Source organism: Astatotilapia calliptera, chromosome 18 (assembly GCF_964374335.1).
Source record: "Astatotilapia calliptera chromosome 18, fAstCal68.1, whole genome shotgun sequence".
In the NCBI taxonomy this organism is placed as follows: Eukaryota; Metazoa; Chordata; class Actinopteri; order Cichliformes; family Cichlidae; genus Astatotilapia; species Astatotilapia calliptera.
In genome coordinates, this window is record NC_137439.1 from 9,052,190 (window position 1) to 9,078,922 (window position 26,733).

At 39.4% G+C, this 26,733-nt stretch overlaps 2 protein-coding genes across 2 annotated transcripts; one reads left to right on the top strand and one right to left on the bottom strand.

Annotated features, from left to right (window-relative positions):
• The first annotated feature begins 1,752 nt into the window (after nt 1-1,752).
• On the top strand, nt 1,753-8,178 carry LOC113010718 (ubiquitin carboxyl-terminal hydrolase 37-like). Its single transcript, XM_080293024.1, has 14 exons — nt 1,753-1,976; nt 3,312-3,384; nt 3,494-3,577; nt 4,078-4,133; nt 4,378-4,434; nt 4,535-4,666; nt 4,758-4,881; nt 4,967-5,118; nt 5,224-5,323; nt 5,466-5,542; nt 5,720-5,828; nt 6,439-6,496; nt 6,666-6,823; nt 6,910-8,178. The coding sequence occupies exons 1-14, from the start codon at nt 1,753-1,755 to the stop codon at nt 6,913-6,915; spliced, it is 1,410 nt and encodes a 469-aa protein (XP_080149150.1). The 3' UTR covers nt 6,916-8,178.
• Nucleotides 8,179-13,967: 5,789 nt separating this feature from the next.
• Nucleotides 13,968-26,387, bottom strand: LOC145421761 (acyl-coenzyme A thioesterase 1-like). Its single transcript, XM_080292482.1, has 4 exons — nt 26,215-26,387; nt 16,984-17,445; nt 15,988-16,172; nt 13,968-15,634 (listed from the first exon to the last, which is right to left on the bottom strand). The coding sequence occupies exons 2-4, from the start codon at nt 17,438-17,440 to the stop codon at nt 15,026-15,028; spliced, it is 1,251 nt and encodes a 416-aa protein (XP_080148608.1). The 5' UTR covers nt 17,441-17,445; nt 26,215-26,387; the 3' UTR covers nt 13,968-15,025.
• Nucleotides 26,388-26,733: the final 346 nt, after the last annotated feature.

The following is a 26,733-nucleotide window of genomic DNA, read 5'->3' on the forward strand; positions in this document are numbered from 1 at the left end:
CATGTTAGACTCAGGGGAGACTCTGCTGACCTGCCCCACGGTCATGTAGGCTCTCCACCAAGCCTGGTTGTCTGTTCTTTGTGTGTTTTGATTAAAGACTGTTAGCTACCGCTCACCGCTCGTCTGCAGGCTTTATTTAAATGGAAAACTTCCACAACAACAGTTAACCACATCACACATTGCTCAAGCCTTTAATTTAGTTGTGATTTTCTTGGTATTATAATTTAAAATAATTCAAATATCCAGCTGTAGTTCTGTTGTTTTTCTAAACTCATCAAAAGTGTCTTGGGGGTTTCTTTTTGTATTTTACTTTTAGAGATATGCAGTTCTAAGAGTATTTTAATCTAAATTTCTAAACCGAAGAGACTTCAGGAAAGTCTGGCGGCAGAAGCTTGATAAATCCATCCATCCATTCGCTTCTGCTTATCCTTTCCAGGGTCGCAGGGAGCTTAATAAATCTGCTCTATAATTTGACAAAAGCACACTTAAGTCGTACTGAAACTGTAAACTGTAGATTCCATCACATAAATCTTATTCACAATATTTTTCTACTCTGATATCCTGAGCGGCCCGGGAAAGAGCCAATACCTTGTGATTTCCTTTTTGGCTGCTACAATCAGAATTTTTAAAAGATATTAAAGAAATTATCAGAATTTTTTAAGAATATGGAAGAAATTTGTAAAGGTATTTTATTTACCTTGAGCTTTGTGGAACTCAAGCCGTAACGTTTTAATTTTCCAGCAGTCCCACCTTCCAGGCCTCACATAACCTCCAACGGTTGAGTGTTCTCATGTCAAATATCCCTTTTTAACTACAGAAATTTTTATCAGTGGTTTATTGTCCTGTAAGGAGTACAGAAAGGTGTATCTGAGTACTTCATACTTTAGAAAAGAAGTCTTTACTGATGGGTGCATGGGAGGGTATCTGGTGCAAAGGTATCACATTAACAGTGGCTGTGCAAGAGCTATTAAAAATTAACAAAAAATAGGACACAGAGTTTCTGTCTCACTCTGAAAGATCCTGCTGTGCTGATTTGCTGCCCAGTGTAAAATATTACTGCCACTGTCTGAAATGGATCTAATATTAACAGCTTGTTGAATTAACAGTGGGCACTTATAGTGTGGTTGCTTGCTTGCTAATGATACGTATTTAAATTGGCAAATTTTTTGAGTGGAGTTTGGTGTAAAGCATTTCATGCACACTGAGCACAAACTGGGACAGTGGATTATTTTAAACACTGCATGGTAGCAATGGCACCCTTCAGTGACAATTTTACATAAATAAGCAGTGTGTTATACTGTTATCAGATGTGGAGTCTCACTAACCACTTTAATAGTGACTTGTGTCCCAAATACTGTTTATTTGTCTTAGTTACAGATAGTGAAATAAAAATGGAAAATGATTGTTTCATAATTGTATACTCAGCTTGGTCAAGACAATAATTCGAGAACGAGAAGCGTAGGATTTTGAATTGATACCATTGGTGCATCTACTAAAGTTCTGGGGTCAGTTTGAATATCAGTGACCTTGACCTTGAGTTCAAGTTTTCTGAAAATCTTGTGAATGCTACAACTCTGTGACGAGAAGTAAGTCTCCTAGGTCTTTAAATTTGTATATAGGACTAGGAAGCTGAAGGGTTGCACTGCGGGCCATCTGTAGAGGTGTAGAGTCAACAACCTGTCTCTGAACGTGGACAAAACAAAAGAGATTGTTGACTTCAAGAGAGCACAGTGGGATCACTGCCCACTTAACATGAATGGATCCTCTGTGGAGGTCGTCAAGAGCACCAGATTTCTTGGTGTCCACCTGGCGGAGAACCTCTCCTGCTCCCTCAACACCAGCTCCATAACCAAGAAGGCCCAGCAGCGTCTCTACTTCAAGCAGAAGCTGAGGAAAGCCCATCTCCCACCATCCATTCTCACCACCTTTTACAGTGGGACTAACAAGAGCATCCTAAGTAGCTGCATCACTGTCTGGTATGGTAACTGCAGCGCATTAGATCGCAGTACTCTATAACGGATTGTGAGAGCAGCTGAGAAGATTATTGGAGTCCCTCTCCCCTCCTTATAACACCCGCTCGCTGGAGGACCCCACACAGCCTTCAAACACACTCTTCACCCTGCTGCCTTCTGGAAAGAGGTCCCAGAACATCCGGGCCCTCGCTACCAAACTACGGAAAAGTTTCTTCCCACAAGCCGTCAGACCCCTGAACACTCAGTGACTGCACTGGCACACGCACACCTTCACACACGTTAGTTACTTTTGCACAATACTCAGCATTTTGCACATTTCCATTGTCTTGTGTCTGTATCGTCCTGTTCTGTCACGTTTTGCACTGTTTTGTCTTGTTTATTTTTGCAATTTATGCACACTGCACTTTATGTAGTCCTGGGTTTGTCCGTATATGTCATATATAGCACCAGGGTCTCGGAGGAACGCTGTCTCATTTCACTCTGTACAGTACCTCTGCACGTGGTTAAAATGACAATAAAAGCCACTTGACTTGACCTGTATTTTGTAGCAGTTGCTTGGAGACGAGCGCCATACAGTTCAAATGAGCATACATTCCAAAATATGCAAATTAGCCCCATACATCATAACGATGATGTTTGCTGTTCAGGGTATGAACATTCTATGCTGAAAGTTTATAAATATACAACCTCTGACTGCTTGTTTTCAGTTGAACTTTTGCAAAGCTGAGGAGATTTTGGCTGCGATCACATCAAGTCCAAAGATGTTTAAACTTCTTTTTCACAGAAAGGTAAGTTTGAAGAGACTCGCAGCACATTTCTCTGAATGTTTTCTTATGGTAAATAAGCATTTTTGAAACTTTTAAGGAAGCTTCTTGGATGATTTCTGTAAAAACTGAATTTTGAATCCAAATGAAGGATATTGTATTTTCTTACCATATACTTTGTTTTATGCCATTACTGATGTTGGTTTTCTTGTTTCTAAACAGAAATCACACAAACAAAACGTGGCAGAGACGGAAAGTCCTTCTACGTCTCATCAGAGGTAAAGAAATGTGTCACTCTTTAATGCTGCTGGAGATATTTATAGCAGTGGTTTAGTTGGAGCTGTTTTATTTCCCTTTTATTGGTGTTTTGTATTTACATCTTTTACTACTTCTAGTCTTGTCTATAATTTATATTGATTCAGAGATTAGCGTTTGAAAATGTAGAGTGTAAATGTACAAAATACATGATTTTGTTCCATTACAGTTATTAATTTTTATCTGCAATCTCCAGCATGTACTCCTTGTTAAAATTTTCCACTTTGAAAAATAACATTTACACTTTTGTCCTCATCAGCATCCCGGATGCTTCTGTTGCTGAAAATGGTCAAAAGAAGAAGAGAAAATGGAGACACTTCTGCTGTTCCTCGGTTTGCTTTTACTCAAAACATATGAAATGCACTTTCTCTTTAAATTGCACTTGTTAATTTAAAGTGACTTTACTTTTTTAATAAACTTATGTTTGTTCGTCCTCTGCAGCAAACTGACAGCGATGCAGAGGCAGAGAGCAGCACTGTGAAGACACAAAAGAAGTGTCGCTGGTTTCTTTTTAAATTCTGGAAGGTATGTTTTATGGAAAGAGTCCCTGTCATCAAGCATTTACTCATCACAGTTAAATGAGAAGAATTAAGAGCAATTTAGCACATCTATGTCCTCAAATTAAGTTCAAAGATGTTTAAACGTTTTTTTTTCACAGAAAGGTAAGTTTGAAGGGACTTGCAGGATGTTTCTCTAAATATTTTTTATGGTAAATAAGCATTTTTGAATCTTTTAATGAAGCTTCATGGATGATTTCTGTAAAAACTGAATTTTGATCACAACCAAATGAAGGATTTTGTATTTCATAGGACAAACTTTAAAACTCAATTTAAAGCATGAATAAATTGTTTTTATTTTATTTAAAGATATTCCTATATATCTGCTTCATGAGCTGACAGCTCACTAAAGTGATAAATAATATGAAATAATACCAAATTTTCTAACTGGACACTTTTCATGGAGAGACTCCCTTGGTATGTTTGTTTTATGCCATTACTGATGTTGGTTTTCTTGTTTCTAAACAGAAATTACACAAACAAAATGTGGCAGAGAAGGAAATTCCTTCTACGTCTCATCAGAGGTAAAGAAATGCGCCGCTCTTTAATGCTGCTGGAGATATTTATAGCAGTGGTTTAGTTGGAGCTGTTTTATTTCCCTTTTATTGGCATTTGTCTTCCACCTTGTGTATTTACATCTTTTTTACTACTTTTGGACGTCCTCCAAAATGTTTCAGCGTCAAAGCTCATGCATACATGCACATACACTGCTCAGAATCTTGACATCTTTCCTAATTTTGTGTTTGTGTTTTTACCTTTTTGGAGCAGTGTAGCACGCGGTGGGAAAAAAATAAAAAGTCAAACTGGGACTATAGACCGCTTCGGGTGAGTACACGTGGTGCGCAAAGATCAAAGGTCACTTTGTCAAAGTGGAGAAAATGAATTATTTTACACTGATACTGTAAACGTTACGCGTGTGTGTCAGGTTTCCAAACATCGGAAACACCTGCTACATGAACTCCTGCCTGCAGAGCCTCCTCAACATTGAGGAGTTCATAAGAGACATCAGGCGTCAGGGGGTTTTGTGGAGCACAGATCCAGAAGCTCAGCTCTTAAGGTGCGCTACGTCAACCTTCTACTTTCTTCAAACACCTGAAGAACAAAGAGATCTAACAGCAGAAATGTCTGTTTACCCTTCCTTTCTACAGAAGGCTTATTGATGTCAGGGACTGTCATGAGTCGACAGATTATGGCCTTAAAGATCACCACCTAAGAGCTTTTAAGAAGGCATTCAGCAATCAAGCTGCCGAATACACCGGCAGTGCACAGAAAGTGCGTCAGCTATTTGGACATTTCGTTTTTTGCTTTACCTTCTGATTTTGATGTACTGTTTTAAATCTCTCTGCTTTTCTTTCAGGACGCTCATGAATTCCTAACATTGTTCCTCAATGAGGTCAAAAGGCTCACACCTCGCCTGGAGAGGAACGCAGCTCTCCTGGGCCAAAGTTATAGCTGCCCAGTAGAAGACCATCACATTTTTAAAATGGAGAACATAAGGACATGCAAGAGGTAAGCCTGTCTTTCAGAAACGCAGAGCTGGTTGCAATATTTTCATATACCTCTTTTCCACGTACCTGATCTTTACTTTAACTACGTTACTCCTGAAATGTGTAGCTGCGGTCACCACTCATCACAGCAAGAGGAATTCACCAGTTTGTCTCTTGACCTGGTTCCAGAGGGGTCTGTGATAAACATGTTAGAGACATACTTGAAGGTAAGATCACAAATTCCAATAGAGTTGTAGTGTCAGCGATCTTAACACACCTTTTTTGTTAGTGTTTGTGTGTATGCGTGTGTGTGCATATGTTGAGATTTCTTTCTACCATAAAGCCTGTTTTCTCTGTGCTGTTGTTCAGGAAGAAGAAATAGAATATCGCTGCGATTGTGGAGGGACGGCCTCAGAACTGAAGTCGTCTTTTGATACACTGCCAAGGTGAGTAAGGTCACATCAGAATTGATCGACTGACCAGGTTTCCAAACTGTGGCGCATCAAATATCAGAGTTTTTCGAGACAATATTTGAGCAGTCGTTTTCTCCCATCTTCTGTTTGTGTTTGACACTCATTCTTCTTATTTTCTGCCTTGTTTGTGTTTTTTTTCTTTTCTGCCAGAGTTCTGATCTTGCATCTGAAGAGGTTTGGCTTTACACAAACCTACAAGATTCAGAAGGTGGATGACCCCGTCAGGCTGCAGAGGGACTTGGTGGTGCCATCCAATCAGGTAAAAACAGACTGCAGAACGTCTCAGGCTACGTCCACACTAGCCCGGATAGATTTGAAAACTCCGTGTCCACACTAGCGTTTTCAGTCATTTTCAAATAGTTGTGCGTCTGCATTGAAACGGCCGAAAACGCCTATGTTCCAGTCCTGCGCATGCGCAAAAGTGAGTGAGAATTACAGAATTTGAAGAAAAGCTATCCGGAGCATGTACAAACTGATATTAATCGTTTTTAGGGCTGTCAAAGTTGAGAGCAATCAAAACAACTGCTGTATAATGCACTCGGCTTATCTTTGTTTAATTGCTCACATGACTGCATCACATGACTAAAATGCGTCATCGTTTTAGAAAGTCTGCGTTTTCGAGTGTCCACACTGCGACGGGACAACTCCGTTTTGAAATGTATGCGTTTTCGAGAGCGTTTTCAAGATGCTGTGTTTTTCCTTGAGGAAAACGCCGTCTCAGTGTGGACGGGAGGTCAAAGCGGAGAGAAAACGATGTGTTTTCAAACGAAAACGCATTAGTGTGGACGTAGCCTCAGCAAATCAGCTTAATTGTGGCACTGATGTGAGACTTTATGAAACTAACACTCTTTGGATTTGTTCCTTCTCAGGGTGGTGGCTGTTATAGTATTGTCAGCATCATCAGTCATTATGGAGGCACAGAGTCAGGTAAAACAACAGACTTGTGACAAACAGAAAATGAAAACTTGCTACTTTTCAGTGAAGGACTCACACACAAGAGCTTTTGATGTTCTAAGAAGCACTAAGTCAAAATCACTGTTTGCTTGAATCAGTTGACTTCCAGAAGTTGGATTCATTTGTCTTAATGTGATTTCAGGACACTACATCTGTAGTTCTGTCCATCCTGAGGAGAGTCAGCACTCTACATCAGATCGCTGGCTCACCTATAATGACGCACAGGTGCTCCACACAACCGGATCGGCAGTTTGTGAGGAACAGCAGCACTCGGCCTACATCCTGTTTTACAAGAGAAACGTAAGAAGACACAGCATCTCATCCTGAAGTGAGAGAATTTTTAAATGTCCTGTTACCTTGTTAACCAGTTTTGTCTTCATTCTCAGTTCTGAAACAGGAAGTGGAAGGAAGGAAGGAAGTTAAGGTCATCGTCATGCTGAGAAGGAAAAGCAGTCGTCCCAGCCCACCATCGCACACTGGAGGACAAGTATAGGTAAGTATTGCCCTCAGGAGGAAGGGTCCTCCCAGAGAGCCTGGTCCTCCCAAGATTTCTTCCTCCAGGAGGGAGTTTTTTCTTGCCACCGTCGCCCCACATTCACTGGTCTCATCAGCAGGGACATTTTTAACCTCCTAAGACCTGAACTTTCATGGCATGCATTTTTAATTTCTCTGTGCCATTTGGGTTGATTGGGACCTGATGAATGTAAAAACAAAGACATCAGATTCGGACTATCTTTTTTTTGTTTCTCAAAAGAATGAGATCCACATATGAGGACATTCATTTTAAATTTCGATTGAACAGTGGCAGTGTAATGTCCTCCCTCATAAGTGGATATCAGGTTTTTGAAGAGCAAAATTTTGTATTTTGGTCTAGACAACCCAAAATGTTATGTCTACATATGTGGACACCAGGTCCTAGGAGGCTAAAACAAAATCTACTAGAGATCGTCCTTTTCTGGACCAGTGTTTGGCTTGCTCTCTGGAAACAACAAATTAGTGCTGTCAGCGTTAACGTCATTTTACCTAATGACGTTTACGCTGACAGCACTAATTTTATTGTTGTTATTAATATTATTATTAATTTATTTGTAAAATAAATTAAATTTAAAAAAACAAAGAAATGATTTAATTCTTTATTTTATTTTGTTTTATTAAAATCAAAATAACAACAAAAACAAAAATAACTAATAAAAAAATATTAAAAGTATTCAGCAGTGTTTTGTGAAATTTGTAATGAGCCTTAGTTAAGTTGATGTCACAGAAGTTTCTGAATCATTTAGATTGTTCAACAAACTGATTCACTCAGGTAAAGATGGTAAGCTGGAGCAATGGTACCCTTGGAGTTCAGTTTAAGTTTTCAGACAAATATTCCCTCGATCAGTTGCAGCTTCTGCTTTTAAATAAATGATTTAGCTGCAAATGTTTAGCTGCAGGTAGCAAAGTCCAAAAGTGACAACATTTCCACTGCAGTCTCTCCAGAAATGGCTTATAAAATTTTTACCAAATTAGACATTTATCCTTGGATCATTGACAACCCTGTAGGGTGAAAATCTTTCATTGTACCTTTTATAACATTTTAACAAGTTGCTGTCTCCTGCTGCAAGTTTCCTGTTTTGGCTGAACTTCATCAGCTCAAAAAAACTCACCGTGCTGTGGTGTACTAAATGACCTCATGTACAGGACACACTGAAGGCAGGTTTGCAGTGTTTAATTAACAAAGTCAAGATCAGTTAACAACAGCTGAACTAAAGACTTTCTTTTTCTCATCGATAAAATGAGGTCCATGCCAATGCGCTCAAATGGGACCTCCATTAATGGTGAGGGGCATAAAGGTGCTTTTTGAATGACCAGCTGGTTCACCAGCTGACACCATTGGACGCACACCATCGGCGCATATCCAAACATGCAAGAAATGCAAGATGGTGGTGCGCACAGATACAGCGGCTCTATGCTCTCCACTTACCCAATTTCACTGTGCAAGAAACTGCACAATGACAATAAAAAGCTCTAAGTCTAAAACAGTTTCCTGGCCAGTAAAATCGGGCAATTATTCGCTCCAGAGTTTTATGCTATTCCAGGTGACCAGCCATCGACTTGTAATGAGCCAGCTAAAACAATAATTTCTCAGTGGCTCTTCTGGCACCAACAAGTGGGTGTGTTCTTCCATCGTGCAAGTGTCACGACACACTGAACATGGTCTGAACATGGATTTTCCCTCGATATTTCTTTTCCACCAGTACTATGGGGTATTTGTGAATATCCATGACTGACCCGGCCAGGTGGCCAGCTGGTCTTTGGACAGGGTCACGGCAGTTTCAAGGTTCAACAAAATCCCTTTCACTGACAGACTGAAGGAAAGCTCCTCAAAAATAGAGGGTCTTCAAGCTCCTCAGTGGCACGAAAAGGTTTCCCGGACTCAGTGTTGTATATTTTTTTCCCAAAAGATTGAAATAGTGGAGAGAAATCAGCTTCTGAAACCATCCAGAAGACAAAGTCTCCAACTGGTTTGTGGAAGTCCAGTTTCTCCAAATTAATCAGCGGGTGAAATGTCTCTTCATGGATGGTTTTGATTCTGTTGTTATTCACGAACAAAGCCCTCAAAGCAGCATATGAAAGAAAGTCCTCTTTCATTGTTGTCTCCAGCGTGTTAAAAGAGAGATCGAGCTCAGTGATGAGTTTTGAAGCGGCTGCAGGGACTTCTCGAAGGTTTTGGCTCGAACAGTCGAAGGATGTTGTTCACAGTGGTGACACTGTTGACTGGTGATTGACAAGCACTGAGATACTAGCATGACAAACACAAGAAACATCATGACTTATTCTCCTGAGTGCCTGCAAAACAAACACAAAATCAAACTCAAAGCTTTTCTCTCAGATGCTGGTGTGGCACAATCTAATGATAAAAAAGGTCATGCTAACAGCTTTTGGAGCACAGCTGCACAAAATAACAGCTTTTGGAGCACAAAATGCATTACAGGTAAACCCAGTACCCAAACATGTTAACAAGGATAAAGAAAAAATCTGAAACAAAAGCAGGTAGTGTGGTGATTTATGTTGTGAGGATGCTTTCACTCCCATCAAAGTCACCCAGTGTTGAGAACCCAAATGAGCCCAAAAACCTCAAGTGGCTGCAACCAACAGCGAACGTCAAGAAGTGGATACTTGCATGTTGAGCCAGAAACATGCAGAAAACCCAAAAGAGGCGAGATAGCACATCTTGGTCCCACTCAGGCAGTACGAACACCTGGAAAGAGGAGCCCACAGTTCAGACCCAAGGTCACTGGTAAGGACACCAGCCAGTTATAAGTCTAGTTTTAATTTTCATTTTAGTTAGTGTTATGGCCTTTCTAAGGGTGGCCAGACCATAATATAAGGGTGATCCACCCCTGTCTGACCCCAAGCAGCACATCACACAACCAGTACAATTTTGATGGTGATTTTTTTTCACAGTGATTGAATTCTAACAAAGGAAAGGAGCGAACTATAGCTTCGGGGTGGACCCCAAAACAACAAACAAAAGGGACCGTATCTAAAGGATGTACAAAACTTATTTATGAAAAGAATAAAACCAAATGACAATGTCTTATCTCCCTAACTAAGAAAAACATGAGAAAAGGGTAATCAAATAAAAAGGCAGTCCACCCCTACATGCTCCTGTATAAAGAAACAGGTAACTCAAAGCCTGCCGGTTGAGGTCCATGGCGGTGTCATCTTATATGTTGTCTCCAGGTCATTAGCCAATCTGTATGGGCCGTCCCATGGATGCACCAATCACGGAAAGGCACCTGCACACAGAGGTGTGGACTCGAGTCACATGACTTGGACTCGAGTCAGACTCGAGTCATTAATTTTATGACTTTAGACTTGACTTGAAAAAATGTTCTAAGACTTGTGACTTGACTTGGACTTTTACACCAATGACTTGGGACTTGAATTGGACTTGAACCGGTTTACTTGAAAAGACTTGATATTTTACCCCAAATATAAAATTTAACATGCATATTATATAGAGATTGAAAATGTGACGTCATTCACGGGTAGAACCGCAAAGGATTCTGGGAACTCGTGGCAAGCGGTAGTAGCGCACGCAGGCTTTCAATTAAAATCAGTTACACAGCGATAAAAAGAAACACAAAAATGGCAAGAAGCTGTTGTATCATTAACTGCAATAGCCGGTCGCATGACAGCCACGGGAAGCCGACGGGTAAAGAGATCGGTTGTTATCGGATTACGTCGTTGAAGAGAAATTGTTCGAGCCATGTTTCCGAAGTAACAAAGACGCGACTGGATTGCAGCCATTCAAAGACCAAATATAACGTCCCAGAACACTCCAGCTCACAGGTTAGTCTGCTCCAAGCATTTACACGAAGGTCAGTGTTTTTTAGTAGTTAATACGTCATTTTCATAACATAATTAGTGATATAGGTTACAAGCAAGTCTGGCGCTGAACAGAAATTGTCGCGCTATGCTCCTTTATTTATTGTGCATAAATAGTGAATTGTCCTGACACAATATTGCGTTTCGCTTCTGTTATTATGGTACATTGACAAAAACATATACTTTTATTCACAGGATAAAACAGGTTTGTATCACTAATTGCCCAGTACGATTACAGCATACAATATTATTGTCACTGCTACATTTCTGTGATGCTACCAGAAATTATTTCCACTACTAATTAATTACCGTTGAGCTCAAAGGTCCTATTAATAAACGGTTAAGGAATGTGTATTTATGACGACGATTTGTGAGACTGGTAAACTTACCTTTGTTCGTACGATGGTCTTTCGTTCTACACGGTGCATTTCAAGGTCCTGCACCCATCCGTCGGTAAACTGTACCTGGGCTTGTTGCAGTGACCTGAAGTTACTAAACTTCATGAGTGTATGCACTCACTCCAAGAACCGTATAATTATAAATATGCATATAAATATGCTACGATGAGATAGCTGACTTCATCTAACTAGCAAATGTTGTCCAGGCTACGTTGGTGATACAGTTTTTTTTAATATGTATGATATTTTTGTCATGCGATTTTAAAGCTGGTCCTACAACCGCATCCAAGAATAACATGCAGCTTATCTCAGAACTGTCGGTGAAAATTATTCTTGGAGCTAAGTTTAATTGAGCTGCATTTTAAAGAGGTGCAATTTCACAATTTGTGTATATTTTCTAAGTTCACTATTTTGTATGTGTTGAGAAAAACACAGATTTAAAATTACATGGTCTAATATTTACATTTAGCATATAACTGCAACATTATTTTTTCGTTGTTTTTTTTTTTAAAGACTCGAAAGGACTTGAAATTCAAAGTTTCAGACTTGTGACTTGACTCGGACTTTTACACCAGTGACTTGAGACTCGACTCTGACTTGCCTGACATTACTTGAGACTTGACTTGAGACTTGAGGATAAAGACTTGAGACTTACTTGAGACTTGCAAAACAATGACTTGGTCCCACCTCTGCCTGCACACTCAGATTTACATATGAGACAACATTACGACAACAGTCGTAACATTAACTAAAAATGTTTTTCACCATCTCGTTTTAACTTCTGGTTTAGCTTCAGCTAACTAAAACTAAATGGACCTTGGAAATAATCACATCTTAATAGAGTGAACCATAGACTGTATAAAAGATAGGACCATTGCAACTTTACTGCAGCACTTCACCCTTTCACATAGTCCCAGCTCTTCTCTGTCATGTTTTATGGTGCTGCAAATGTCTTCAGTTGGTGAAAGGTTGGGCTGCTGGTGTCTTGTTGTGCTTGCTATGCATCCCTGACTCGTTTCTTCTTTCTGCATCAAGTAAGGAATGTAGTGAAAGTTCCCAAGAGGTTAAAAGCACCACTGAAAAAATGCCATCAGACCTGAGTTGGGACACTTGGATTATGGAGCTTCTGGACCAAGAGAGTGGATGGGAGCATGTGTTTAACAAGTAAGAGTATAACGTCCCCCAAAATGTCCCTAACTAAGAAAAACATGAGAAAAGGGTAATCAAATAAAAAAGCAGTCCACCCCTACATGCTCCTGTATAAAGAAACAGGTAACACAAAGCCTGCAGGTTGAGGTCCATGGCGGTGTCATCTTATATGTTGTCTCCAGGTCAAGGAGACAACCTTAACCTTAACAACCTTTCGCGTGCCACAGCTGGTTGCCGACCCCTGGACTAGACTATTTAACAATATGTTACAGATTTATGTTACAAAGAAGAAACGCCACAGAGGAGGTTTGTGGATGTAGTGAAGGAGGACATGCAGAGGGTTGGTGTGACAGACGATGCAAACAATTGCCCATTCCCACAAAGCTATGGTAAAAGCTAGCGTGAGATTGGGCTGGGTTCATTGTACTGCTGTATATGACTAGGTATTTATTTGGGAAAGGAAAAAATGAACTGAAAACAGTTATTTTCTTATGAAATGAACAAAAATAAAACCCAATGTTGTAACAATTACTGCATGGTATATAAATTAAGATTTTCAAAATAAAACACCAGGCCTCCTAAGTCCTAACTCTGGTTTCACTCATAAAACCTTATACCTTTAAAGTGGAATGGCTTTCACCTTTGAAATGCCCCAGGGTACAACTAAAACAGTTATTGTCAACTTAAACCACATTTGTACTAGTGGGCCCCCACATAGACACACATTTACTTGTCCATATTAAACCTGAAGCATAGGCCCTTTCTCTTGTTTGTACTTGTGTTCTCGTGTACTCGTGATACGTCATCAGTCGGAGACCAAGTACTGTTCCAATTCAAAGTATGCATCAAGCCGAGAACGCGAAAAAGTCCCGGATGTGTTCTCGCTCCGCCTGTTTTATCGATAAATGAACGTTTTCTTTAAATTATTTGAATATATATGAGTGCCTGTGTATAAATACACAAACAATACACATATGCTTTCAATTGTGTAATTTAAGTGATCTAGGTAGCTCTGTTTTGGAAGTTCAGTTAACGCTAGAAATGTGTTTTGGAGTTTCTACGTCCTTTAGAATTTGTACGTGCTTTTTGGAGTTTGTACGGGCTTTATCTCTAGGGGCCACTGTATATATTTATATATAAACATACATAAATAAAACCACTTTTTTTTTTTTACATTAGTAATTCCTTTTGTGCATAATTTTATATTGTTGTTAATAATAAATTAATTAAAGCAACAAAACAACCTGAAGAGCCGAAAGAGCCGTCTCTTTTTAGTGAGCCGAGCTGAAAGAGCCGGTTCTCTAAAAAGAGCCGGAATTCCCATCACTAATTCTTAGGACTTAGCTTCTGTGTCAGGTCCCACAGGTTCACCTGAACCTTTACCACTTGTCCCGCCCCAAAGCAGAAAAGAGTGTTTTGGACTGGCTTGTTAGTCTAGCAACCAAAGACAATACAGAGTTGAGATGACTGACATTAGATTGGTAAACAAATAAGGTGAACCTATAAAACAGTCATAAATTCAATTATGTTTAATTCTTGAGTTTAATAAACAGATAATGTCTGTTAGCAGTTAATCTGTCATTACAGTTAAATGCTGAAGCAGGAATACATTTGTTTAACACTCACAAATGTAGGACTTAGTCATTTCTACTTTAATTTCTCCATTTTCTACCTATTAAAGGATGACAAAATCGCATTTGGAGTCTGCTGTAGTTGATAGTGGTGCAAATACTTTCACAACCACAAGTCAAAGGTTTTTACACTTAATTTGTCTTGTTTTTCAATACATCAGTATTTTAAAATACATTGTTATTTATCATAAAAAAGAGCAGCATTGATGAGTAATGTGCTAGTTTTCTGTGGTGCCATTTTCATCCTTGTACTACTGTGGTAGTGAAATATACTTTAGAAATGTGCTATAATAATGCAGTTCTTTAACTTGGAGTTGGTCTTGTATGGTTTAACCTTTTTTTCCTGTGTGTTCGCATTTGTATTGTAACATTTATTCTGTAGCGATATCTCCCAGGTGGCGTCTTTGGTCTCCTTCCTTGCTGTTTTCTGGTAGTGACCTCACCCAGATAGCTGTAGGATGGTCACTCACAAGCTGAACACAAATATTTCTTTTAATCTTTGCTGCCATTGTATTAAACTTGATTTATGAATTTATGTATTCAGTCAACACAAATTCCAAGCAGGTAAAAAGCTTTGGAGCTCAGCAGCAGTCAGAAGAGCTTGATGAGGTGAGGAAGAAGTTACTGCCTCTGTCAGTGCGCCCCAGGGTGGCTGTGGCTACAGTGTAGCTTGCCATCACCAGTGTGTGAATGTGTGTGTGAATGGGCGAATGACTGGATGTATAAAGCGCTTTGGGGTCCTTGGGGACTAGAAAAGCGCTATACAAATACAGGCCATTTACTGTTGTCCTGGAGTAACTGTAACCCACATAATTCCCTGAGGAATTATTAAAGTATTCTGATATTAAAATCAAACATGAAATGCATTCAAAGACAGAACAGAAAATATTCACAAGCAAATAAAATAATATATTCAATAGTTGTTTTTTGTTTTATCTTTCAAATCCTGTTTATAAATTGGCTTTAGCCTGTGCAGCATCACAACTCAGGTGAGTTCTAAAGAACTCCTCTATCTTCTTCCACAGGTGGATCTCTGCTGCTGCGTGGGCCCTGGGCTCCCCTCCCCACACCACTGAGAAGCTAAGCATCCCATGGAAAGCAGAGGAACAGAAGGGTCCATAGGGTGGCTCCAGCAAATGTCCAGCTCCAGGATAAAAAACAGTCTCAAAGTTCTCCTTCCCACGACGCTTCAGTCTCTCCACCATCTGGTCCATGTAGGCCTTGCTGTCCCAGTTGAGGTCATCCTCTGCAGCCACAAAGAGAAACTGGCTCTTGGCTCGTTCAATGGGGACGAGGCTTCCTTTGTTCTTCTCTTCCAGGGGATCTTCAGTAGCATACTTGATAAGGTTTGCTCCAGACTTGGTTGTAATCACCTTGCTGAAGTCAAACATTAAGGGTGAGAGGATCTGCTGTTTCTTGTAGTAGAGGGGAGTGCCCACACTGGCACTGGTGCCATTGATCCAAACTAAGGCCTCCACACCGGGCACGAATGCAGCAAGAGAGAGCGCGATATCTGTTCCCTTTGATCTTGATATTATGCCGACTCCTTTACTGCCCGCCTGTGAAATAACACACAGAGCTCAGAAACCGGCAATTCCAAAGTATTAAAAGTTGTGACCTGCTGGGCATTTAAACTGGAACAGTTTAAAGAAAAAAATGGGTGTTCTGGCACATAACTCGTAACTACACATAACTAGGACTCCCTAAAGCAGTGTCTCACTTTTTGCCAAGCAATTCTTCAAACCTGACTGATTTTTAACCAGTTCACTGCATTTCACAGACTACGCATGCAATCATTCCCCCCCCCCAAAAAAAAAACAAAAACATTTGCTTCACATTCGGTCTGAACACACAGTTACATGGGTTCTTGTAAAGTTACGCTGCTAGCTTAAGTGTCACCCACTGGACCCACCTTGGGGTGGTGGCGTAAGAAATCCACGGCTTCTTTAAAGGGGTCCAGATGTATCTCTTTCATATTTTGTCTGTCACTGAACACAGCAATCGTGAGGACCAAAAACCCTTTGTTGGCCAACAAACAGGCTCTTTTCTCAGACATGAAGGTGCCCAGATCCAGCACAGCAGGGAACGGACCTTCTCCTAGAACACAGACAACAAAAGTTTCATGTAAGTAGGTTATAATCATGCATAATGTGCAACTTTAACCTAAAGCCCTACAATAAAAGATCCATATTCAACACTTCATCTATGTTTTCCAGTTTAAATATGAATTAAAATGTTTTTCACTCATGTATCGTGATTTTGGTGTAAGTTTCATCATATAGTTTCATTACAGCCCAATTAGTGCTGTATTTTATGATCTCAGAGGTGTTAAACACATTTTTTTTATATTTAAGGATACTTTTAAATAACTTCCCAAAGTAGTACAATAAGTACTTCTACAAAGGATACAGCTGTGCAAATATGATTACAGCTAATCTGACAAGCCACCCCCTCCTCTGTCCTCCAGATGCATTTTAGGAACTGAGACATCTTTTAAGACATCTGTTATTAATCTCTGTCTCTCTTCCACAACATGTCTTCTATCCTGTCTTCCTTCTCTCACCCCAGATGGCCCCGCCCCTCCCTGAGCCTGGTTCTGCGGGAGGTTTCTTCCTGTTAAAAGGCAGTTTTTCCTTCCCACTGTCGCCAAAGTTCTTGCTCATAGGGGGTCATTTGATTGTTGGGTTATTCTTTGTATGTATTATTGTAGGGTCTGCCTTACAATATAAATACTTTGAGGCGACTGTTGTTGTGATTTGGCGCTATATAAATAAAATTGAATTGAAATTGAATCAAGAAAAGTGATGTACCCTTTGCAGAAAATATACCTTCGCCACCTGTTAAAAAAAAAAAGGGGGCCCACTGTAATGATAGTGAATACTTCTAAGTGGAAAACCACATACTGTACCTGGGGGTGTAAACAAGACTCCTCGTATGTTCCCCTCTTTGACTGGGTCCCGACTGACCCCGTCTCCCATCAAAAACCTCTCGTTTGTCTCTTCTGCCAGTATCCTGCCATCCGCCTCCTGCTCATGCACAGAAAACTTCACCACGTGAGGGTTCAGAGCTTTGTTCTTGAAGAAGTACTTGTGCAAAGTGTCTGCCTTCAGTGACTGCAGCAGACCCATGGGCTGCACTCCAACGTAGCTCCCGTTGAGTGAGGGGTCTCGGTTCAGGTCGACCTCTCCGCCATCATCTGCCCTGTAAGTGGCTGAAGAGCTGAACACCACTTCTCTCTCGTCGGTCGATGTGGCTCTGATTGTGACCACCTGCCTTGACCGCAGCCCGGCCACTTTCAGCTGAACGGGCTCATCAAACAGACACCTGGTGCTCGGCAGCAGCCTCAGCCTGACTTGGGAGGACATCTTTTCTGAAAGATCAAAGACTGAACTCCATGAATGTTCAATATTTGGACAAATGGGTCATTGCAAGGAAAATAAAAAAGAAACATTCTTGGAATGCTTCCCACTCGACACCATCAGAATCAGATCTTTTTTTTTTTAACTTCAATATATTTGAGGACGCAATGCTACATACTATGTAGATTACTGGAGTTACAGACCAGAAAGTATACAGTGTTAGGTCAAAATGTGGCACTTTTTAATGTCCCAGCATTTTTTAAATCTCACAACTTTTTAACCACATGAAATTTTAAAGGCTGAAAATTACATTTCAGCTTTGTTACAAACAGCAACCTATTTAATTTTAATTCAGCTGTCTACTGGGATATATCAAAATTTTCAGTAGTAAAACTTCATAAATTTAATGCCAATGATGCAGAGAAAAAGAAACAAGCAATAATACACTGGGTATTTTTCCTGCTCTGATCAGTCACTGGAGAAAACTCTCACAGGTGCATTTTGATGACCTTTCACATAGTTACTGGATGTGAAAGGTCATTTTTTCCCTACATTCTAGTGTCCAAAGTAATTTTCTAAAGCAGGGATTCCCAAAGTGTGGGCTGGGGCCCTCTGGTGGGCTGTAAAGATACTGCAGGTGGACCACAGTATTAACAGAAATTCGGTTTGGAATTACTCGGAAGTATGTGTAGTTACATGTTCATACAAGTTAATTTACTTATATAAAAAGTGAATTCGAACTGGTAGTACGAGGTGGTTAGTTTGTGATATTATTCATTACTGTGACCTTAATTTTCTGCTCATGTATTTAAATTTGTATCCCTGTGGCAGGCGGGGTCACACACTGGCCTTAACATTATGCATATGATTGGGTAACAATAGCAAATTATAGCCTGAGTTGTTTATGTTTGTTTTGTTTTCAAGGAAACATATACATTTCTTTTGTATTTTAATTAGAGGGAGGATTTCAGATTGGGTGGGCCCCGCTAGGTTTTCTTTTTTTAAGAGAAAACGGAAGTTGTTGTTGGGGACTGAAAGTTAATGACACACTGAAATCCCTAAAGTTTATGGAATTTTGGTTAATTGTATGGATTAAACAAATGACACTAATGGCTCTTGGCTCTGGAGTAATCGCTGAAATTACTCCAGAGATCTAAAGCGTATCTTATATGAATATTTCCCATAATGCTGAAATGCCAAGTGTATCATATTTAATACATTAGTTTTTATGACTTTTTTGAGACTTCCACATTATTAGTGTGAATTTTCCCCCTGAGAAATCTGAAGAAATTGCACAATAAAATTTCAAGCAATAAATTGCACAAAAATGCCAGCTGAAGTAAAAAAAATAAAAAAATAAATTAAATTAAGACTCATACATGCACATTGATATTTAATTTTTTTTATGGGTCTAAAGTTAAAAAAATACCTGTGTCAAAAAGATGAACCATTTTGTAGTTATTTCATGGTTCAGGCTTTACAGGGTTAAAAACGAGTTCAACTGTTGTTTCATTCTTTTATTCTGAAGCACATTTGAATTCATGGGATTAATTTCTTCTTTTCTTATGTATGTGTACTTTTGATATTTGTTTTGTTTTCTGTTCATTATTAATCATACTGTCTGTGTAAAACACCAGCTTCTAATCTAGGCATGGGGATATCTTTAGAGTCCTGCATATGCAAACCATGCATATGTCACAGAGGGACAACACAACAATAAACAAGGGGAGACTGAGACAACATGAAGACAATATAGATACAGTATAATGAGACGGGGGAAGTTAGCTCAACACAAAACACATTACATATCCATTACCAAAATAAAACAGGAAATGTGACACAACATGAATCCATCCATCTTCTTCTGCTTATGTAATCCAGGGTCACAGCGAGAACATAGATCATTTGACAAAATGAGCTCTTAAGACACCGAGACCATGACAGCTGTATATAGATTCAAGGACTCAAGAGATTTTTCAAATTAGCAAAGAAAAAAAATATATCAACATTTTTCTGGAAATGTATGTTTCCATTAAAATAGTAAATGGCCTGTATTTGTATAGCGCTTTACTAGTCCCTAAGGACCCCAAAGCGCTTTACACAACCAGTCATCCACCCATTCACATTCACACACCGGTAATGGCAAACTACATCGTAGCCACAGCCACCCTGGGGCGCACTTCGTAATCCATTTAAAAATTCATCTTAAGTCACTGTCTGCTTATTCAGAAAAGTCCTGTTTAATTTTTTATAGGAGATGTACTCCAGAGAAGCTCCTCACTGTACAGGTGAGACGCTCGTGACTGACTCGCAACACAAAAGCTGCCAAAATAAGTGAAAAGCAAGGATTCTGGTATCTTACTGCCCCTGAGGATTTTTATCCCTTTCCAAATTTATTTAACAACACAAATTCAAAACAGCTGATTATTCAGCTTCATTATATGACATAAACCCTGTATTCTCTCTCCCCTTGAGCTTTTCTCTCTTAACTGTCACCAGATTTTTGTTATCTTGTCCACACAAACAGTTTTATTTGAATGTAGTTTGCAATTTTTCTTGCACAGAATTTATGCAGATAAAGTTATCACATCATTCCACCAAATGTTACAGTTTATGGCAATAAGACATGGAAGAAAAGCACAAAACTGCATAAAAGGTCAACCTAAACCTCCAGACATTTGAACACTTTTACTAATTTGTAATCCATGATCATTTCTGCACTAACATCTGAATGTGAAATAAAGCTTCACTCTGCTGATCTGTTACTTACAATCATCTAAAAGCCTTTATGTCCCATTAATTTATTTTACTTGTGATGTGACAGATGGACGGTGGGAGTATGTAAATAATCATAACAACAGCAAAAATGTACTGACAAGGTGAAAGTGAGGGTCTAGAATCTAGTTATAGTTCAATCACTATATCAAGCTAAATGAAAAGGCTTTAAGCTGAATTCATACTGATGTAGATGTAAACTTTACATAAACTGATTTTTGTGCTCTGAGGCTGAAAAGTATGCCAAAAACTGCCATTCTTTTAACGGGCACCTGAGGCTATATCCAAAGAAGTGAGTAACTCTCAGCAGTAGGAATACACTTGTTTACAGCTTGGACCAAAGCCGTTTTTTGTATCTATGGCTAATTTTCTACTTGTAACAGCTTCATGCAGGGTGGAATTTTATATAACTTACCCATTTAAATTGTGTGCAAGTGGATGTAGCCACATTTAGTGACAGGTGCGTGGAAACTAGGTCAGTACTGTTTTAGTGGGCCTCACCGAAATTGACCTCTCAGCCACGTAACTGGGTAAGTTTTGTATTATTTAAAAATGCAAATCATCAGCTAGTCCAAGAACTTTGTGCTCCAATTCTAGTGTGTGATGTTCAAGTATTTAGTTTGTTACACCAATATATTGTATTGATATAGTTTGCTTACCAAGCTTGGAAGCATTGGGTGATAACTACATCCTCTTGCTAACGCACTGCTTACACCAGGCTGTTTTTCTGTTTGTTTGTTTTTCATTGTTATTTTTAAGTATGAGTGATAGAGTGAAATAACATGTTTTAATTCAAGTTTATTATTTATTACATCAACGCTAAAAAGAGTTTAGTATTGATTGCTTAACTACAAAGGATTGGAAACAAATCTTTCATCCATTCTGTTTGGGAAATCTATCCATTCATTTACTTCCACTTACCTAATTCCGGGTCACAGGGGGCGGGGGGAGCCTATGCCACCTGTCATAGGGAAAGCTGGGTTCCACCATGGACAGGTTGCCAATCTCTCACAGGGCAACACATCCATTCACACTCACATTCACACCTACAGTCAATTTAGCATGACTAATTAACCTAATTGCATGCATGTTTTTGGGCTGTCCAAAGAAGCCAGAAAGGCAAAGAACATGCACACACAAACTGGGTTGAGACTCAGAACCTTGTTGCTTTGATATTCAGTACAAATCACTGGTCCACTCTGCTTGACACTCAGGAAGCTTTAGGTTTTAAATGTGGTGCCTAAAGTTAGATATTTGGGTCACATCATGACTGATCTCTGCAATGATGATGTGCAGCACCACTGCTGCACAGTATATGCACAAGCAAATATGCAAGTCTTTAAATTCTACATGTGTACAGATGATGTTAAAAGCTCCTTTTAGATGGCTTTTTTAATTGTACTCCATCTTAAACCACAATTATGGCACAAAAATAAAAGAAAAAAGCTTTAGGATGTTGCTCAAGCTTGTGCAAGTGCAACACTAAATGTGTATTGTTTTAAGTTTTGATTGAGTAGTGTTAGTTTGTTCTTTTCCTTTGTTTGATGACTTCATTTACTTTTGTTTGAGCAACCAAAAAAAAGTCAAGTGGATTTCATAATGGTTTTGAACACACTAACAATAAAAAGCCCATTTAAGCCTCTCAGAAAATTCCTAATAGAACATCTCAGCTTTTCATTAGTTATCTATTGTTTTACAGAGTTTTTCAAATCCTGCAGGAGGCATTACTCTCAAAACAGAAATAGTAACACCCATGATGTTAACCTATTGCTCCCTCTTGATGCAGTGTAACCACTGCACTGTTAAGCCAGGGGGCTTTTTTTTTTTAAATCTACATAAATATACACGGTACGGTATCATATACCAAACATTAAATGTATTTTTTTTCCTAAAAACTATGAAAATACAGATTTCCATGCAGTAGTGTTGCAACACAGAATCTGACATGATGTCTATGCCTATTCAGGCCTCACTGGGAACAATGTAAAGCACAAAATGTGTGGGATAAACATGTAATTGTTATACTTTTACCAGAAACGTGGAAATCTTTGATCATCTGTTTTCAAAAGCAGGCCAACACGTTCGCTGTCTGCATGTTGGCAAGAGCCCGAGGACCACTGCCAAACACAAGGGCCGCAGAGGGATTTGAATAAATGTTTCTACAATCACTGTTTCCTCGTGTCCTTTTTAGATGAATTAAAAGGAGATGATATGGTGGCTCTGCTTGTTTTGGATGCACTGTGCAAGGAATGAGACAAAGACTAAAGAAAAGCGCTCTTGCGTAAATCAAAAGTTGTTTGACTTTGGAGACCAACTTTTTCCTTTGTGTGTTGATAAAATCAAGAACTACACAAAAAGTGTACAAGAACTAAGGAATTTTCTACACCAGTCATTGCAGTTAATCAAATCGCAATCACTATTGCTAGGATTTAGTTTCCCGTGAAAGCTCCAAGAGCAAGGCAGCTCTCAGATTGTGGTTTTTGATTGTTTTGCCAGTTTCATAAAAAAATTATAGTATGAGACATGTGCTACAGATATATATATATAAAAAAATTATTTACTGACCTCTTACAGCTACAATCAATAAGATTTATTAATAACATAATGTAGGGTGCGATCGTGGCTCAAGAGTTCGTCTTGTAATCGGAAGGTTGCCGGTTTGAGCCCCGGCTCCGACAGTCTTGGTCGTTGTGTCCTTGGGAAGACACTTCACCCGTTGCCTACTGGTGGTGGTCAGAGGGCCCGGTGGCGCCTGTGTCCGGCAGCCTCGCCTCTGTCAGTGCGCCCCAGGGCAGCTGTGGCTACAATGTAGCTTGCCATCACCAGTGTGTGAATGTGTGTGTGAATGGGTGAATGACTGAATGTAGTGTAAAGTGCTTTGGGGTCCATAGGGACTAAGTAAAGCACTATACAAATACAGACCATTTACCATTATGTTTAGAAACAGAGTGGACCTTTCAAATTATTTCACACATTTCCTCTAGGTTCAAATTTGTAGCTCTTTCTCAAAAAATTTGAGTGATTTCATTATTGTAAACCCAGTAAATGTGCTTTTAAAGTGCACAATAAAACACTGGATAATATCTCATTATGGCTTCCAGATGGACTAAATAAATAAAAAGAAGCTTGCAGCTAGCAGCATGAAATAGTGAAGAAAGGGGAGCCGATATCATGTGATGCATTATTGAGCAAAGTGTAAGAATAGTCTAAGAAGAATTTTGGCTTTCAAGTTTTCTTCAACTGACTTTAAAACAGTCTTTGTCTCTGTCCTTTGTTACTAAAGTCCTAAAGATACAACACAGTCTTAAAAATAAATACATCTGCACCACATGGGACAGAGATCTTGGCTCCTCTTGTCAGCAGCCTGCTAAGATAATTACACGGTGCAGACTACATGAACATGGCCTAATAATACACAGTGCAGACATGGCAGGCTTGTAATGTTCACCAGATCAGCAGCTTGGCCCAAAACCATTCTCGTTCTTACTGTTTTTTAATCAGTTGGAAGAAAAAGGTGAACACCTGAAACAGACAGTATTATTTGTAATTGTTACTGTACGGGGGACTTCTTGAAGAAAGAAATCAGCTGCTAATCTGACCGAAAGCTTGTTTGTGTCAATGAAACTTTGAACTTTATAAGCTGATCTTTTAAACTATTCACTGAATTCTCAGCGTCACAAATTACCAACATGATGTTAACAACAATCCAAGGGAGAGCAGCAGCTCCAGTCCTTCATTAAATACCACAAGCGATTAGATGATGAGAGAGAAACTACAGGAAAAGGAAACTCCATCCACAGGTGGACCCACAAGGAAGCGTCACAGAAGAATGAAAGGGACAGAAGGACTGAGAGAGAGTGAGTGAGAGGGAAAAAAAACAGGGAAAATCCCAAAAAGTTATTGTTAGAGGCCAAAAACCAGGGGTATTAATATCCAGGTAAAATACCCCAGCTTGCTCCAGATCCTTTAAATCACCTTCAATTAATTCAGTGAGATTTTTTAGGTGTAACTGATTTTGCAGAAATGGAAATGTTTTCCAAATTCAATGTTTTTTAATGTGACATAAACAAAAGTACAAATGTTGGACTAGAGTAGGATTAACCTCTTCAAATCTTATGTTATTTAGTTCCATTTAGTTTGATTAAATCTTCTTTAAATAGCACCAAAACAATACAATTATTCAGCAAAGAATTCAACCCCAGCAGTTTTTATGGGTTGTTTTGAGTTAACTCTAGTATTCAGTGAGGTTTCACGGAGTCCTGAAAACTTCACCCCTGATAAAGTCTTTTGGAGCATCATGACCTGCCTCCTGTCTGTTTTGGCTCCACAATGGGCCACAACAAACAGCTCACCATTAACAACAGCAAGTTAATGTCAAGTGGACATTGGATAGTGTTCAGAACCCAGCCTTAACTTCTCTGATCACCTATTCTGCTTGTCTCTAAAGCCTGTATGTTTTATACCTTGTACTTGTGAAATACTTTTAACATCTCAGTTACAGTTCTGGTATCTGCTGGTATCTGCATGCAGTTTAAATTTGAATGGCTATACACAAATGAATTAATCATCATTTACTCATAAACACAGAAGCATAAAGTCAATCTCAAGTTCCCACAGAACATACATCCCTTAGTGCAGGTATAATGCCTTTCAAAGGCCAGAAGCTGACGTGAGCTCCACTGAGCTGAAATGACAGAAAGGGAGCAGTCAGATACAGAAACACAAAGAACAGGAGAGATAGAGAAGGAGCTTTTCAACAATGCTGCTTAATAAATCAAACAGGCAGATGAAGGTTCTGCAGTCTTCATGAACTCCCTGCACTGTAGCAAGCATGTTATCTCCCATCTCAGAGGTGAAAAATGAGGTTGAGGTAGTTACTAGTACGTCAGGTTTTGTTCCCCGCTTCCCATTTCTTGTTTAAATTCCTCTTCCGCTCTGCCAAAGTTGCTTTGAGGTGATTAGTTTGGTTGAGTTTTATGGTGAGTTATTATATTTTTTCAAGACTTTAGTGTAATGTTTCCCAAAACTCTGTTCACTTAACAGTAATCTCCAACACTCGGTCTTCCTCCCACAGTCCAGCACCATGCAGGTTGGGATAGATGGTGCTCTAAATTCGTTGTAGATGTGATTCTGTTTCTTTCTGTGTGGGAGCACTAGCCAGAGCACGACTGTTTATTTAGAGGCTTATACTGCCATCTTGTGGCAGTAGTGAAGACTGTGTGCAGAGAAGACTGTGTGCAGAGAGCCACGACAAACTCGAGCGCTTATCAAAACAGGAAGTTATCACTAATCCCTTCACAATAAGAGCCTGAACTGCAAACAAACGCAGAGCTGCTCGGTACCGATTATAGCCCCCCAACCCCCCTTCCCCTCTCTCTCTTCCTCTCCACTGCATGGCTTTGGAAAATGTGAATGCGTGCACAAAATTCAGACTTTTAATTGTATTTTCTTAAGTTTTAAAGCTTTATCTGCAATCATACTACATCAAAGTAATTAAGTAATAGAAAAACAACTAAATTAAAACTGAACAGTTAAACAAAAAATTCAATGTTTTTCATTGTCTACAGTACCTTAGAAATTTCAGTATGTGTTTTTTTATGTAGAAAAAAGGAAACTGCTTGAAGATAATAATAATAATGATGGATTGGATTTATGTAGCGCTTTTCAAGGCACCCAATGCCACTATTCATTCACTCTCGCATTCTCACTGGTGGAGGCAAGCTACGGTTGTAGCCAGCCACAGCTGCCCTGGGGCAGACTGACAGAAGCGAGGCCGCCTACTGGTGTTGGCCCCTCTGGCCAACACCACAGATACGCTTCCCAACCCCCTGAGCCACGGTCGCCGTAATAACAACCTTTTGTTTAATAAATGCTGAAAAGCCTGGGAAATCGCACATTGACTACAATGAGACTACAATATGACTACAATAAGATTATAACACAGTATCCAACATCAGGATTTAAGGGCAGAACCAGAAATAGAAGAAAATTTTAGAAGTACTTACAAGAAGCATTAACAGAAGCTTGCCGGAAAATAAACAAAAAGTTGTTGGAGAGTCCAGGGCTTTTTCCAGAAACCACGTTAACAAAAGATGCGGAATTTGTTAATCGTGAGATGAGGGAAATTCCACGTTTTGTGTTATACATAGAGGGCTACCTAAATGGCTGGCAGGTTTTCTTCAACACACCTTAAGTTTTTGTTTGACTCCTCCCCTCATGCTGCATCTGTCTGAAACTGTTCCTCATTTCCACATTTATGTAATCATCAAAGCACATAGTGATTTGAAAATTGCAGCTTTTCTGGTATTAAGAGATGACCACCTTACTACTTAGTAACATATTCAATAGAACATGTTGGATTTGTTGGAGGTAGTTACCAGTATGTCAGGTTTTGTTCCCGGCTTCCTGTTTAATTCGTCTTCTTGCCAAAGTTACTTTGAGGTGACTAGCTTTGTTGAGTTTTATGGTCAGTTATAATATTTTTATATATATATATATTTTTTTTATAAAACAGGCCCTGGGAC

Coding starts and splice junctions, on each gene's coding strand:
- LOC113010718 (XM_080293024.1), top strand. CDS start 1,753: ATGAATGGATCCTCTGTGGAGGTCGTCAAGAGCACCAGATTTCTTGGT. Junction 3,578..4,077: donor TTCTTTTTAAATTCTGGAAG/GTATGTTTTATG, acceptor GTTTCTAAACAG/AAATTACACAAACAAAATGT. Junction 4,882..4,966: donor ACACCGGCAGTGCACAGAAA/GTGCGTCAGCTA, acceptor CTTTTCTTTCAG/GACGCTCATGAATTCCTAAC.
- LOC145421761 (XM_080292482.1), bottom strand. CDS start 17,440: ATGTCCTCCCAAGTCAGGCTGAGGCTGCTGCCGAGCACCAGGTGTCTG. Junction 16,173..16,983: donor AGTCTTGTTTACACCCCCAG/GTACAGTATGTG, acceptor TCTGTGTTCTAG/GAGAAGGTCCGTTCCCTGCT. Junction 15,635..15,987: donor TCTTACGCCACCACCCCAAG/GTGGGTCCAGTG, acceptor GTTATTTCACAG/GCGGGCAGTAAAGGAGTCGG.